The sequence below is a fragment of the Neopsephotus bourkii genome, unplaced genomic scaffold, assembly GCF_033783945.1.
Source record: "Neopsephotus bourkii isolate Nb327-2 ecotype Australia unplaced genomic scaffold, CSIRO-AGI_Nbou_v1 NB_1765, whole genome shotgun sequence".
Taxonomy (NCBI): Eukaryota; Metazoa; Chordata; class Aves; order Psittaciformes; family Psittacidae; genus Neopsephotus; species Neopsephotus bourkii.
The window spans coordinates 844,560-859,880 of NW_026902239.1; the positions used below are offsets into that span (position 1 = coordinate 844,560).

At 42.9% G+C, this 15,321-nt stretch overlaps 1 protein-coding gene across 2 annotated transcripts in view; it reads left to right on the top strand.

The window, feature by feature from the left end:
* SNX9 (sorting nexin 9) overlaps nucleotides 1-15,321 on the top strand; it is a 66,890-nt gene that overhangs the window by 15,092 nt on the left and 36,477 nt on the right. For both annotated transcript variants that reach the window (XM_061378275.1, XM_061378274.1), the window contains exons 2-4: nucleotides 9,305-9,391; nucleotides 11,710-11,784; nucleotides 12,676-12,798. In XM_061378275.1, coding sequence (XP_061234259.1) covers nucleotides 9,305-9,391; nucleotides 11,710-11,784; nucleotides 12,676-12,798 — 285 coding nt within the window. The remainder of the gene's footprint in view (nucleotides 1-9,304; nucleotides 9,392-11,709; nucleotides 11,785-12,675; nucleotides 12,799-15,321) is intronic.

Genomic DNA, 15,321 nt, shown 5'->3' on the forward strand with positions numbered 1-15,321 from the left:
TGTTTAAACTTTTTGGGTTAGCAGTCCTTTTTCTCAAAGGAGCTGACAAAACAGTTTCAAAATCCATAGCCAGTTGTATCTTTGGGGGCTTAGATGGAAGAAATGTAGCCAGTAAAACTAATTTTCTGGTAGCTAATAGATTAGTAATTCTTACATGTATTGCATATTTGCAATAGCCTTTAAATGAAGCAGTGGCATTTATTACACTAACACAGTGTTTGAATCTCTGCAGTTCCTGTAGTTCTTGGATTATTTGATCCTTTTGCATATGACCAGAAGTGAATATGAAGCACAACAGTTATTGTAACAAGTCTTGGGGTTGTTTTGGGTTTTTTTGGTGGTTTTTTGTTTGTTTTATTTGTTTTTTGTTTTTAACTGGTTGAGTCAGCTGACTGGAGCTAGCCCAGCTAGAGCCGCAGCCGGCACGCTACAGCGACCGCGAGCTTCTACCGAGATTAGGAAAATCAGAGGGGATAGCGGAGAGGCATCGCGATTCCTGACATTTCCCTACGTTTCCTGATTCCCGAAGTCCCATCAGCCCTTGCGAGAGAGCGGCTGACGTGGCGGGGGGGACGTTCCCACGGTGACGGCGGGAGATTTAAATTCGGCTGAAACTCGCTACTCGCATTCAGTCAGCTGACTGGAGCTAGCCCAGCTAGAGCCGCAGCCGGCACGCTACAGCGACCGCGAGCTTCTACTGAGATTAGGTAAATCAGAGGGGATAGCGGAGAGGCATCGTGATTCCCGACATTTCCCGTCGTTTCCTGATTCCCGAAGTCCCAGCAGCCCTTGTGAGAGAGCAGCTGACGTGGTGGGGGGGGGGCATTCCCACGGTGACGGCGACCACTCCCCTGCCCCTTGACTTGAAAGAGCCCTTGAAAGGGCAGCGACACTGCCCACCAGGTGCAGGGAAGAACAGGTAGGTCGTTTTGCTGACCAATATGGTCGTCTCCAGAAAGAGAGCTAACAGTAAGAGGACTGTAACAACTCAGACAGAGACCCCAACCCTAACCGTGGCTGTTCAGGTCTCTGGATGCAGGGAGTGCCAGAGCCTGCTACCGCCGGGGGAGGGAGGACAGCATTCCACCTGTGTGAGGTGTGAGCAGGTGGAAGATCTGCTTAGCTTGGTGGCTAAACTTAAGGAGGAGGTTGAGACGCTGAGGAGCATCAGGGAGTGTGAAAGGGAGATCGACTGGTGGAGTAACTCCCTGGCTGGCCAGTTGGAACAGCTCCAGGGAGATACCCCCCAAAAGGGGATGGACCCCCTGCCCTCTCAGACAGAGGGGGATGGCCTGAGAGCTGTTGCCCAGAGGTAGGGGACCAAAAAGATGAGGAGGGTTGGAAGCGAGTTCCGGTTCGGCGTCGTGGGCAGCCCTCCTCCCTTCCTGCCCCGCTTCCCCAGGTGTCCCTTTGTAATAGGTTTGAGGCCCTGGATCTTGAAGGAGAGGTAGGTGAGGATGTGGTGCAAGGCCCACCTACAAGGCCACATAGGAAAAAGCGGTCGACTTCACACCTCAAGACTGCCTCTGATAAGAAAGAAAGAAGGGTCATTGTAGTAGGTGATTCCATTCTGAAAGGAACAGAGGGCCCAATATGCAGAGTTGACCCTCATCATAGGGAAGTGTGTAGTCTGCCTGGAGCCTGGATCAGGGATATCACCAGGGCGCTCCCCAACCTGGTGCACCCGACAGACTACTACCCGCTGCTGGTCTTCCAGACGGGTGAGGGGGAATCTGCCTCCCGCAGTCTGAGGGGGATGAAGAAAGACTGCAGGGCCTTGGGGCGGATGGTGAAAGACTCTGGGGCTCAAGTGATCTTCTCTTCACTCCTTCCATCTTCCACTGATGATGTGGGACTGAATGGGAAAATTCAGTCCATAAACGATTGGCATCGAGGCTGGTGCTTCAGGCAGGGCTTTGGATTCTTTGATAACGGCTGGTTTTATAGGGCACCAGTTTGGACAGTGGCATGTGGGAAAGGTTTATCACACAGAGGCAAAAGGATGCTGGGGCAGGAATTAGCAGGGCTCATTTGGAGAGCTTTAAACTAGATTCGAAGGGGGATGGGGTTGTAGCTGGGCTTGCCTCAGTGGGACAGCGCTCTGGAATTGATGAAGACTGGGAGGCCCCCTCTAATCCTAGGGTGAAATCGGTGTGCTCAGCTTGCTCCCTGAAATGTCTGTACACAAATGCGTGCAGCATGGGAAATAAGCAGGAGGAGCTAGAAACCTGTGTTAAGTCAGGAGATTATGTCCTGGTGGCAATTACAGAGACGTGGTGGGACAGCTCACATGACTGGAATATAGTCATGGAGGGCTATGTCCTTTTCAGGAAAGACAGGCCAGCCAGGCGGGGTGGTGGGGTTGCTCTTTACGTGCGAGAGCAGCTACAATGCGTTGAGTTCTGTCCGGGGACAGATGATGAGCGAGTTGAGAGTCTGTGGGTGAGAATTAAGGGGCAGGCTGGCAGGGGCGATACTGTTGTGGGGGTCTGTTACAGGCCACCGGATCAGGGTGAGGAAGTTGACGAGGCCTTCTACAGGCATCTGAGAGCGGCCTCACGGTCACAGGCCATGGTCGTCGTGGGGGATTTTAACTTCCCTGATGTTTGCTGGAAGGACTACTCGGCAACCCAGCCGCAGTCCAGGAGGTTCCTCCAGTATATGGATGATAACTTCCTCATGCAAATGGTGGATGAGCCAACCAGGAGGGGAGCGCTGCTGGATCTCATCCTCACTAACAAGGAGGGTCTGGTCAAAGGAGTGAAGGTTGAGGGCTGCCTTGGTTGCAGCGACCACGAGATGGTAGAATTCAGGATCTTGTGTGGTAGGGTCAGTAGAATAGCAAGTAGAATCGCAACCCTGGACTTTAGCAGGGCAAACTTTGGCCTCTTCAAGCGATTGCTAGGGGAAATCCCATGGGCTAGGCTGCTTGAAGGTAAAGGGGCCCAAGATAGTTGGTTGACATTCAAGGACTGCTTTTTCCGAGCTCAAGATCAGAGCATCCCGACACATAGAAACTCAAGGAAGAGGGTCAGGAGACCTGCGTGGCTAAATAGGGAATTGCTGGGTATGCTGAAGTGGAAGAGAAGAGTTTACAGGTCATGGAAGGAAGGGCTGGCCGCTTGGGAAGAATATAAGGCTGCTGCTAGAGGATGTAGGAAAGCTGCTAGGATGGCTAAGGCCTCCTTGGAATTAAAGCTGGCGAGAGGGGTCAAGGACAGCAGAAAGAGCTTTTTCAAATACATGGCAGGTAAAACTAACACCAGAGGCAATGTAGGCCCGCTGATGAAAGGGACTGGTGCCCTGGTGACAGAAGATACAGAGATGGCAGAGTTACTGAATGACTTCTTTGTCTCTGTCTACTCTGCCGGAGGCAGTCTTGAAGAGCCCTGTACCGCTGAGACCTCAGATGAAGTCAGGTCAACGGAGCGGTCTGCCTTAGTCGATGAGGAATGGGTTAGAGACCAGTTGAGCAATCTGGACATCCATAAATCCATGGGTCCAGATGGGATGCACCCGCGGGTGCTGAGGGAACTGGCGGAGGTCATTGCTAGACCGCTCTCCATCATCTTTACCAAGTCTTGGGAAACGGGAGAGGTGCCTGAGGACTGGAGGAAAGCAAATATCACTCCCGTCTTCAAAAAGGGCAAGAAGGAGGACCCGGGTAACTGTACACCGGTCAGCCTCACCTCCATTCCTGGGAAAGTGATGGAACACCTTATCCTTGGTGCCATCTTAAGGCATATCAAGGATAAGAGGGTTATGAGGGGCAGTCAACATGGCTTCACCAAGGGGAAGTCATGCTTGACCAATTTCATAGCCTTTTATGAGGAAATAACATGGTGGATGGATGATGGCAGAGCGGTGGATGTGGTCTACCTTGACTTCAGCAAAGCGTTTGGCACAGTCTCCCACAGCATCCTTGCAGCCAAATTAAGGAAGTGTGGTCTGGATGATTGGGTAGTGAGGTGGACTGTGAACTGGCTGAAGGAGAGAAGCCAGAGAGTTGTAGTCTATGGGGCGGAGTCTAGTTGGAGGCCTGTATCTAGTGGAGTGCCTCAAGGGTCAGTACTGGGACCAGTATTATTTAATATATTCATCAATGATTTAGATGAGGGAATTGAGTGTACTATCAGCAAGTTTGCTGATGACACTGAGCTGGGAGGAGTGGCCGACACGCCAGAAGGCTGTGCTGCCATCCAGCGGGACCTGGACAGGCTGGAGAGCTGGGCGGGGAATAACTTGATGAAATATAACAAGGGAAAGTGTAGAGTCCTGCATCTGGGCAGGAACAACCCCAGATTCCAGTATAGATTGGGGAACGACCTGTTAGAGAGCAGTGTAGGGGAGAGGGACCTGGGGGTCCTGGTGGACGACAGGGTGACCATGAGCAGACACTGTGCCCTTGTGGCCAAGAAGGCCAATGGCATCCTGGGTTGTATTAGAAGGGGGGTGGTTAGTAGGTCGAGAGAGGTTCTCCTTCCCCTCTACTCAGCCCTGGTGAGACCTCATCTGGAATATTGTGTCCAGTTCTGGGCCCCTCAGTTTAAGAAGGACAGGGACCTGCTGGAGAGAGTCCAGTGCAGGGCAACTAAGATGATTAAGGGAGTGGAGCATCTCCCTTATGAGGAAAGACTGAGGGAGCTGGGTCTCTATAGCTTGGAGAAGAGGAGATTGAGGGGTGACCTTATTAGTGTATATAAATATATAAAGGGGGAGTGTCACGAGGATGGAGCCAGGCTCTTCTCAGTGGCAAACAATGAAAGGACAAGGGGCAATGGGTACAAACTGGAACACAAGAGGTTCCACTTAAACTTGAGAAGAAACTTCTTCTCAGTGAGGGTGACAGAACACTGGAACAGGCTGCCCAGGGAGGTTGTGGAGTCTCCTTCTCTGGAGACATTCAAAACCCGCCTGGACACGTTCCTGGGTAACCTTATCTAGGTGTTCCTGCTCCGGCAGGGGGATTGGACTAGATGATCTTTTGAGGTCCCTTCCAATCTCTAACATACTGTGATACTGTGATACTGTTTTGAAGAAGTTGTCTTTGGTCTTCATTCTGTGATCTTTGGAATTTGTCAGAGATCCCCATTTTATAAATATTCATAATGTTCTTAAGCTTAGACCTAATATTTGATGCATGAATTGCAGTGCCTGGGAGCTGAAATCCTTTTCTTGCTTTCTTCTTTCCATGCCTGAATGCTATTTTGTGTAAATGGTAAAAATTTAACTCTAAGCCAGATCTGCTACTTAGATGTAATATTTGTGGCTAGCAAGTAGGAAAAAATTCATTGCAAAACCAAACCTTTTTCCTTTTTATGGTAGTTTGTTACTGAATGTCAAGAATTTGAATAGGGTTGGGGCTGATGCCTCTGCCCAAGGAAAGGCTAAAGGGTTTTCTAACATTACACTTATTAAATTTGGGGAAAACAACTAGGGACTTAGTTTCACTTACTTTAGAATTTGTGGAGTTCATACTACTTTCCCATTAAACCTAAACAGTAGGAGAGTAGCATCAAAACTTATTTGTTATGAGTTCTTAGGCACTGAATTCCCAAACATAGGCAAGTGAGCCCAAAAAAGCAAGTGTTACAGAGAATACCAGCAAAAAATTTGAGGAATGTATTTGAGACATCAGTATATGGATCAAGTTACAGATGTGCTCAAATGCTCAATGTTCTGTAATAATTTATTTCTGCAGTTTTGTGAATCTTTTTATATATTATCAGTTTCTTAAACTGAATTAAGGCAAAAATAAATTTTGTTTATAACTTTTCTCCCATTTTCTAGTTGGTTTGTTGTTTGGGGATTTTTTGTTTTTTTTTTTTTGTTTGTTTGTTTTGGTTTTTTTTTAGCAACATGTGAGACATCTGGAGCAGGTGAATAGATAGGCTTTGGCACAATGGCTTTATTAAATTCTGTGTCTCTCTCTTGGTTTTCCTTCCCTACAATCTGAATACTTCCAGATCTTTGAGTAACTTTATTTCCCTGCTGTGTCTGGAGAACCTAGTATTTGTATCTGTTCTCTTATTACACATAAATATGTCTTACCTTTCCAGTTTGGTCATTACTTCGGGATGTTTTGCGAGTTTTCCTCAGTGCTGGTAAAATCTGCCTGTGTCCTGGTGAGCAGGCATCATTCTCATGGATAAAAGCAAGAACTTCATACTATGGTGAACTACTTGAAAGCTAAGAAGGCTCCCTGATTAAGAAAGCTGCTTTTGCCATGGTTCAGATGTTTAGCATCTGAGTGTTAAATTGACTTGCAGGACCTGGATAAGTGTTAGTAACCTGCTGTAAAAAGACATGTTTTAACACCTTCATCTACTAGTGTTGAGGGGAAAAGCCTGGAGGGTGGCACTTATTACCCCCTATGTAAAATGTTCTTGTATTTCAAAAAGTATGCTGATTGGTTTACTTTTTAAGTAAAGTAAGGCAGCTTAGTCTTGTATTTGCATGGAGGCCTGCTTTACTGCTAGAAAGAAAACAGTTTTCTTCATCTTGGTTTTATGTGACATGATCTCAAAGTGCTGAAAGCCTCAGTTCAGAGTGAAAAGTTTTCATGCAAGTAAACATTCAGAGTATTTGGGGAACATGGTTTTCTGCAGTGTTGTGCTTCTCTAGTGGAGAAGACCAAGTGATTGAGTTGTTATGCACATATTTCAGATTAGCTTTGTCAGTTGAACTACAACATACAAATTTTTGCTTGGCTCTGTTTACACTGACTTAAAGTGTTTGTTGATCAGCCAGAAGTACTTCCACATGATAACTGGGGGAGGGGGAGAAGTTGTGCTTTTTCGGGTTTTATGTCAGAAGAAGGGATGTCTAGATGGGAATCATAAGACCCTGCAGTTTTGGGGCAAGCAGGGTTTGATGGTGAATGTCTGTCTTTTGGGACTTACATTTTTCCTATCACATAGCTTGCTTTCAACAGAAATCACGATTTTGCTGTCATCTTCATGGCAGAAACAATTAGGCTTTAGGTTTGTTTTTGTTCCTTCCCCTGACCCGACAAGAAGGATCTCATTGCTGTACACAGTGTCTAATGTTGTTAGTCATGCTAGTATAAAATTGTTTTTCTTGGATTTAGTTTCTTTTGCTTGGTTTTGGGATTTATTTTTTTTTGTGTGAGTTGAGGTAACTAAAGTGTATGTCTACCTGGTGAAGAGGAGACCATAGCCTTGCCTTTTTCAAAATGTGCTAGGGAAATGGGAGTGCTTCCTGAAGTAAATTTTCTGCTGATTGTAATTCTATATGAACTGAAGAAATAAGGGCTGTGATGTAGTCTACATTGAGTATTGATGTTTTTGTTATAGCTGTCAGTGTTGTCTATTTCTGTTTTCCTTTTCTGACCTATAGTCTTGTTTTTCTTTCTGCTCTTTTTGATACTTAAGCATTGGCATCAATCAGATAAAATAATGTATTCATTACTTCTAGGGCACATGAAGAATTGAAGTGAAAATAATAAGGTGTTAAATTTATAAGTTCTACTAGTGTGAGTTTTCTTTCAGAGGAAGAGAGGCTTAGATAGAGGGTTTATTGTGGTCAGGTTTAAAGTTTATCTTACACGCTGTTTAAATGAAAAGCTAAAACTTTGATTCTAGATGTTCCTTTAAGAGTCAAGGGGGAAAAAACATGTGGCTGCTCTCTGAATCCATTTAAACAGTTTATGAGAAAATAAATACAGTCCCTCTAATTCCTGAGAGCTTTCTCTACTTTTAGATTGAAAAGGAATTGAATAGCAGACAATTAAAAGATGTTTGGGAACATAATTTTAGGCCATGTCATAATTCTTTGTATAAAGTAGAACCGTTTTCTAAATGTTAAACAACTTTGTCCATGTTTCAAACACTACATTTCTTTATGTAGTGTAGTAGTTAGTATATAGCAAAGCTCTTGTATGTCTAAGCACTTCCATGAGGTTGGTTTTGTTTTTCCTTCTCCTCCTCAAGCCAATATGTAACAGGCCTGCTCTCACTGTTTGTGCGTTTGCATAGTTCCTCCTGTGTACAGCAAATTTCAAAACAGTTTATGTACTACTTTTTATGTACAGTAGTGGTTACTTACAGCTGCAGTTACTTGTTTTTTGTGAATTGCTTGCTCTCTGAAACAGTTCACTTTACCCAATTGGAGTTGGAATGTCTTGGGGGGGCCGGGGTGGGGATTAATTGGGTTGTTTGCTTTCTAATTGGAAGTTAGAAACTTTTCCTTTTCCTAGAAAAGGTTGTACAGATAGTTCTGGATATGGCAGAGAACAGCCAGTTTTAAACTGTGAATCTTCCTGGAAAATAATCATAGAATGGTTTGGGTTGGAAGGGACCTTAAGATCGCCCAGTTCCAGCCCCCCTGCCATGGGCAGGGATGCCTCACACTGTAACATGTTGCCCAAGGCTCCCTTCAGCCTGGCCTTGAACACTGCCAGGGAGAGCATTCACAACTTCCTGGGCAACCTGTTCCAGTGCCTGGAACCATCCTCACAGTAAAGAACTTCTTCCTTACATCCAACCTGAACTTCCCTGTTCAAACTTAAACCCATTGCCCCTTGTCCTATTGCTGAATAGAAATAGGCTGAATAGCCCCTGATGAAGTCCCTCCCTGGCATCCCTGTAGGCTTCTTTCAGACACTGGAAAGCTGCTATGAGGTCTCCACACAGCTTTTTCTTCTCCAGGCTGAACAGCCCCAGTTTTCTCAGCCTGTCTTCATATGGGAGGTGCACCTGCCCCCTTATCATCCTCGTGGCCTCCTTTGGACTTGCTCCAACAGCTCCATGTCATCCTTGTATTAAGGACACCAGAACTGCATGCACACCAAGCAGGGTCTCTCACAAGAGCAGAGTAGAGGGGTAGGATCACCTCTTTCATTTCTTCTGATGCAGACAAGGATATGGTTGGCTTTCTGGGCTATGTGTGCTGAAGCTGGCTCGTGTTTAGTTTCTTGTTGATCAACACCCCCAAGCCCTTCTCCACAGGGCTGCTCTGAATCTCTTCTCTGCCCAGCCTGTAGCTGTGCCTGGGATTATCCCAACCCAGGTGTAGGACCTTGCACTTCACTTTGAGTGATAATGATCATCTCTGACAAACTCCACAGGAGATTTTCATCTTACAAAGTTTGTGTTAGTATTCACTTTGGAGTTTAAATTTAGGAAATATTTGTTTCCTGCATGCTGAGTTGCTCTTTGTACGTCTAGCCTTACCCCACTTACTGTTTCTGCTACTTAAGAATAAGTTGTGCTGATACTTGCTTTATAAAATCTTTTCTAAAGAAGCTAGAAAGCTCACAGCTATGTTCTTTTTACACATACAGGCTCGTGTTATGTATGATTTTGCTGCTGAGCCTGGAAACAACGAGCTGACAGTCAGTGAAGGAGAGATCATCGTAATTACCAACCCGGTAAGACCCTAGGTGGAATCACAGCTTCAGTGCGCTTTCTTGACCCAATTCTAGTAGGTGGAAGAAAAGGGGGTTCTAGGTGACATCTGACGAAAGCCTTGGCTTTCCTGAAGAATCAGTGAGTAAACTAAATAGAATTTTCAGTTTTATGGAAACAAATGTTATGGGCAGTTTTGAAGGGCGGGGCCTTCTTGGGTTGTGCCTATGCGCTTAGGAATTTATTCAGCTTTTCTCCCCTCTGAACAGAGCTGAGTGACAAGGCAGAGGATGGAGCTAGTGATGGTGGTAGCCTTTACAGCTGAATGTGTTGTCTTTTTTTATATGCCTACTGTTCCACATTTTGTGTCTATATGGTCTTCCAGGTGCTTGCCACGTGCATTTAAATCTGACATGCCAGCTCCCTTCTTGGTTCTGAGTTTCTTAATCAACAACTTCAGCATTCCAAGTTTGTTCAAAGAACTTAGAACAAAAATTTGTTACTAAATTTGTGTCCTTTCATTATTAAAGCAATATGGACAAGGTACAGGGAAGGACTGGCGAAAATACTATTGGGGTTTCATAAATAAATAGTACTTTTGAGCACTGACATTTGATTTGTGTGCAGTTTGAATTTGAGTACACTTTTATTGTCTTATATAAGTCTTACCCTTGGTAACAAGGTAAGTGTTAGCTGATTCTGGTTTTGGTTTTTGTGTATTGATATGGCTCAGTGAATAGACTGTCCTTTTAAAACTCATACAAACAAAACCCACCTGATCTTGCTGCTAGGTTTTATTTATCTGGTTGTATAGGAAGCATGGGTTATGCAGAATAAACTAATTTTTTGAAGAGCCTAGTCATGTATATTTCTTATAATTTTTAGTTCCACTGACCTTAAATATTTGAAGCAGGTATGTAATAGAACCAGCACTTTCTTGTATAGTATGATATACTGTGGCAGAGGTAACATTTTAAGTTGCTTCAGGAGCTTAATGCTGTTTCACAAAAGTAGGACTAAAGAAATAGTTTACCACTTTTAAGGTAGTTCCTGCTGAACAAGACATCTCTGCGTTAAGGTTACTTAAAAGCAAGTAAAACTTTCTAGTTTTTGCTGTCCGTGATTGAGCTGTGACATGGACTGCCACAAAAGCTCTTGATCTTTTTTGATATAAGTTTAGATGGCAATAGCGTAAGTCATGAAAGCCCACTGATGATCACTCTGAAGTGTAGCATGGCAAATATGACTTCTGGCTGAAGATGTCATTGTTCTTGCAGTTAATCAGGCTAGTTGAATTTATAATGTGAGGTGCCACATTGTTTGTGTTCTTATGTGTAAGCTTTCAGATACATAAGAAAAAGGAAATGAATTCCTTATTTTAATAATTGATTGATCTTCACTGTTTAAAATCTTGAATACATAAGCAGACTTCTTACTGTGTGGAGGATTACATAAAATTTCCAAGTTAAAGAACAAAATAATGAATAAACAAATACATCTGTTAAAAAACAAATTAAGAACCTGAAATTCAATAACTGTGGTCTAGTATATATGGTTCCAGTTTTCAGCTGTGAGTTAGCTTGACCCGTAACAATGTGTTTAAGGAACAGCTTGATTTAAAACAGAACTGGCTTATTGGTAATAAAGTTGTCCTGGAATTGACTTTGCTGAGCTGCTTAGTGTATGTAGGATATTTGTTTAAAAAAACCCAGAACAAAACACAACCAAATAGCAGGATGTCTCACAGAGGTCAGATGTGAACTGTCTTAGTTCTGTCCTAACTTAGAGCATGAGATCTGCCTCTGAAATTCACGTAAACTAGAGTGTCTCCAGATCTTGCATGGCATGTGCCTCTTAATATTCTCCCTAATATTTTTGTGGGTTATAGCTCCCACTCTCCACACAACTCTGTATCTTCAATAAGTGAAGCAGAGATTTTACACGTATTAGCAACAGCTTCATTCCTTGGGTCTTGTTTCCTTATAATCTGTTAATTAAAAGTAATGCTTTGGAATTGGCATTCTGATAGCTGTGTTTTGATGCAGGCTGTGTCCAGACAGTTGACTGGTTTCATAAAGAGCTGAAAATCAACCTTTTTCCACCCTTACATTTGTTAAGTCTAAAGTCGATGGTAGCTGTGTGAAACAAGAACTCCCTGTGTTCTATATAAATAAGTATCTGCTGCTTCAGCAGATTTAAGTGAATTTGTTCGTGGTCATGCAGTTACAACTGCATTTTGAACATTGCATTTGACAGCAAGACAGTGCTTCCTCCTGAGCTGTTTGAAGCATGCTGTGGGATCTGTCTAGCAAAACTATTTCTGTATTATTACTTCTTCTAGGATGTCGGTGGAGGCTGGTTAGAAGGAAAAAACAGCCAAGGTGAGAGAGGACTTGTTCCAACAGATTATGTTGAGGTAAGTGACTACACAGCTCTGCACTAAGAAAGCAGAACTACTGAAAAAGCTAACCTCTGGTTCACTGATCAGACTGTACTGCACAAACATAAAAGTTCCAGTGTTAAGGCTTAGAATATATAATCTTATTGAGCAGCTATAGCTGGCTTTGGAGACCAGTGCAAACATGCCATCCAAGCTACTGTGCTTCTTAATCATTTCCCAAGAAATGCAACAGGAGGTTATCTATAGCAAATACTGGTGACCTGCAGAACGTGAGCTATTTTAGTCTGCTTCTTGGTTTGGGGGCCTCGTGAGCCAATAATTATTGTTTTCCTGTCTGAAGATACAGATATGGAAGTGAAGTGAGTAATCCATGTTTACATTGGTGTTTCTGTGGCTGATTTGCTGCATGCTTATAAATCTCTGGAATGGAATTCCATTTCTGGGGGTCAGGATATGGTATCCTAAAATCGGAGACTACTCAGTTTGTATTCTTCCTGAGGCCCTTTGCTTTCTCTTTGTTGTGTGTTGATCTGATCTTTGTTTTAAAGACAAGTGATATGGGGCTGGGAATGGAATGGGGGTCTCAGTGCAAAGACTGGAATCCATTTCACTCTTGGAGAGCCCAGTGTCTGTATGTCTGCAGGCTGCCAGTGGGGTGAAGACCCTGGCTGTAATTCCTGCAGCCTCCTCTTAAGGCATGTCCCTCCCTTCCTTCACCAATGCCATGTTTATTGAAAGATTGTGTGTGTGTGAAGGGAGAAGATGAGATGATGCTGGCTCACATGACCATATTTGTCTTCAGTTGGCTAGCTCATGGTCTACTAGCTTTTGGTCCTCTAAACTTACTGTCCCAAATCATCATTTGCATCATTTGATTAATGAAAAAATATTTTGCTACTTTTTCAGATTATAACCGAAGGTCCAAAAGATGGAATTACCTGTGGTAACTCATTAGCTGACCAAGCCTTTTTTGATTCCCTTTCTTCAAATACAGCTCAGACCAACTCTGCTGCAAAAAGCAGTAATCAGGTATGTCTTGTAGTTTTTCAGTGGGCATGGCAAGTTTTGTAGACTTAGGTGCTTGCATTCTTCGGTTGTGCTGTACTGTATTTGTGAACCCTCAAAAAAGTACTAATTAAAATAATTGTGCTTTCATCAGGGAGCACTTTTGTTGAATATTCGTGATGTGTCACTGTTCAGACACTGTCACTGCGAGAAAATTTAGTACTCTAACACTATCAAATAGAGCAGTTTTATTCTTTCCAGTCTGCAGTTATCTAAATCTGTGACTACCTCAGTCTTTGTACATCAGTAAATGCACTAGCAAATCCCTTTATTTTCAAGACAGTTGTGTTAGTACGCAAACTTTTTAAAGGAATCAAAGCATAAGGGGCTTTTTTTGTTTTGTTTTGTTTTTATTTGTTTTAAATGTCTACTACAATTGAGTGGACTGTGCATCATCAGCCAGAGTGAACAGATACGTATATTTTCCAGAATTTGAGTGAGAGTTCGTTCTTTGATTGAAAAAGATGAAGCAAGTTCATGCATCGTCCCCAGTCAGTGAAGAAGAGATTGACTTTGGTTTTGCTGGAAGAATGCTTTTCTCCACCTACCCACCCACACCACCCTCACCCCCTATTCCTAGTTTTTTGCCTGGTGTGTCAGTTCATTAAGCAGCAAATATTTAGTTTCAGATTAGGTATCTGAGGAGATGCATTATTTTAAACACAAGCTGTTTATTATGATCTACAGACTGCTGCATATCCCACATGTAGGAAGCAGTAAATGTTTCAAAGTCCACAGATCAACAGAAGTACAAAATCTGCTTTTTCCAACAGCAGCATGTGAAGGTCTTTTGTTTTAGAAAGTAAATGCTTTACTTACTGTAGCACCTGGGGACATACACCTCATTTGTGAGTCAGTTAAATATCAGTTACTAGTTTTCTTCATTGTAACTTGCACCGGAGGACTTTGACATGAAGTGAGATCTCTTGAAAACTCTACATGGGGCATTTTTCTATGGCAGTGAATATAACAGTTCATTGACTGTATAGTGTTTGATTTTCGGTTTCTTGTATTCAGGCAGACAATGCCAGCATTGTATTTTTGTGATCGCACAAATAGTGACAACTCCAGACCTCAACAGTGCATCTGTCCCAATGTTTATAACTAATTTCTCTTTATTGATGCCCAGTTAATATTTAGGCTAAACACAGAACTCTTGAATGCCTCATGAATTTCTCATGTCTGACTGAGGCAAAAGCATTGATTATAGGTTCATTTACCCTCAGTAAACTTACAGTAACTTGAAGATAGATTGGGAGCCTCATTTCTTCTTCTGTTACACTTGCTGCAATTTTGCCTCCTACGGAGTTTCTAGCTAAGCTTTATTTTGGGGAAGCTTGAAATATTTGCAGTACCTAATTCATCTTTTTGAAGGAAGAGGATTGTAGAACTTGGTCTTATCTAGGATGAATTACTTACTAAGATAATAAAGAGAATACCTATAATGGTAGTAGAGGTATCTATCAGAGCTTGATCTGTGCTTAACAGAAGGTACTTGTGCCTGAAGAAGGGAAGTGTGAGACAGTTGGGAGAAACAGTTTACCAGAGTGTATTATAGTAAAACTCTATGGCTATCATTAATAAGAGAGAGAGAGAGAGACTAGGAGAGCATGAACCTGGATGTGGCCAAGGCCATGCAAGATGCAGGGGAAATTTCCACAGTCTAGTGTGTCTGGATCTCTTGTTTTCCTGTTTGTTGTTTTTTTTGTTTTGTTTCAGGAACCATCCTGTTGCATGGTCAGGATTTTATGTCATAAATTATTTCTATTTTCTCAAGGTTTTTGTTTTGTTTTCTGTGTGTTTTATTTTTGTTTTCCCTTTGGGTTTTTGTGGTTTGTTGTGTTTTTTTTGTGTGTGTTTAAAAAAAAAAAAGGCTCAGTACCTGTCATTTGGTTATATGTGGTTTCTAGAAAAACTGCAGATCTTGATTTAAAGACTGCTTTCTTCAGCTTCTGACATAGATCTAGTACTTTTTTCCAGTGGCTTATTGATAATGGGAGATTAATTTGTATACTGAGCAGCCTGACTTTGACTCTCTGTTGTTAGGCCTTTCTCCCAGATCAGAGAACTCTCTATTGCATGGTATTTTCTCCTTGCAAAATTCCATGGCTAATTGTCCTCTTGAGTAAGAAATTGTTTGTTCTGTCTGTCTGGTGTAAGACACTTTTTCTGCCTTCAGAAGAAAAGCTTTCTTCTGCAGTCTCTTTAATCTTACAACTTTCCTGTGATGTGTACACTGGATGATGTGAAGCAGGTCGACAATGGTGTAGAAAGCCTGTTACAGTGAAAAGATACTTGATTCCTGTAATATTGCGTCACAAGGTTATACAGAGTTGCTCATCCCTTGCACACCTGTTTTAGAGCAAGTGTTTATAAGAGTACAGTAAGAAGAGTTCTGCTTCACCGGTATGACCCTTCCCCTAGATGTATTCCTCTGTGTTAAATTGTTTAACGTGACTGTGCCCAGTCTCCTGGGATTCGTCTGTA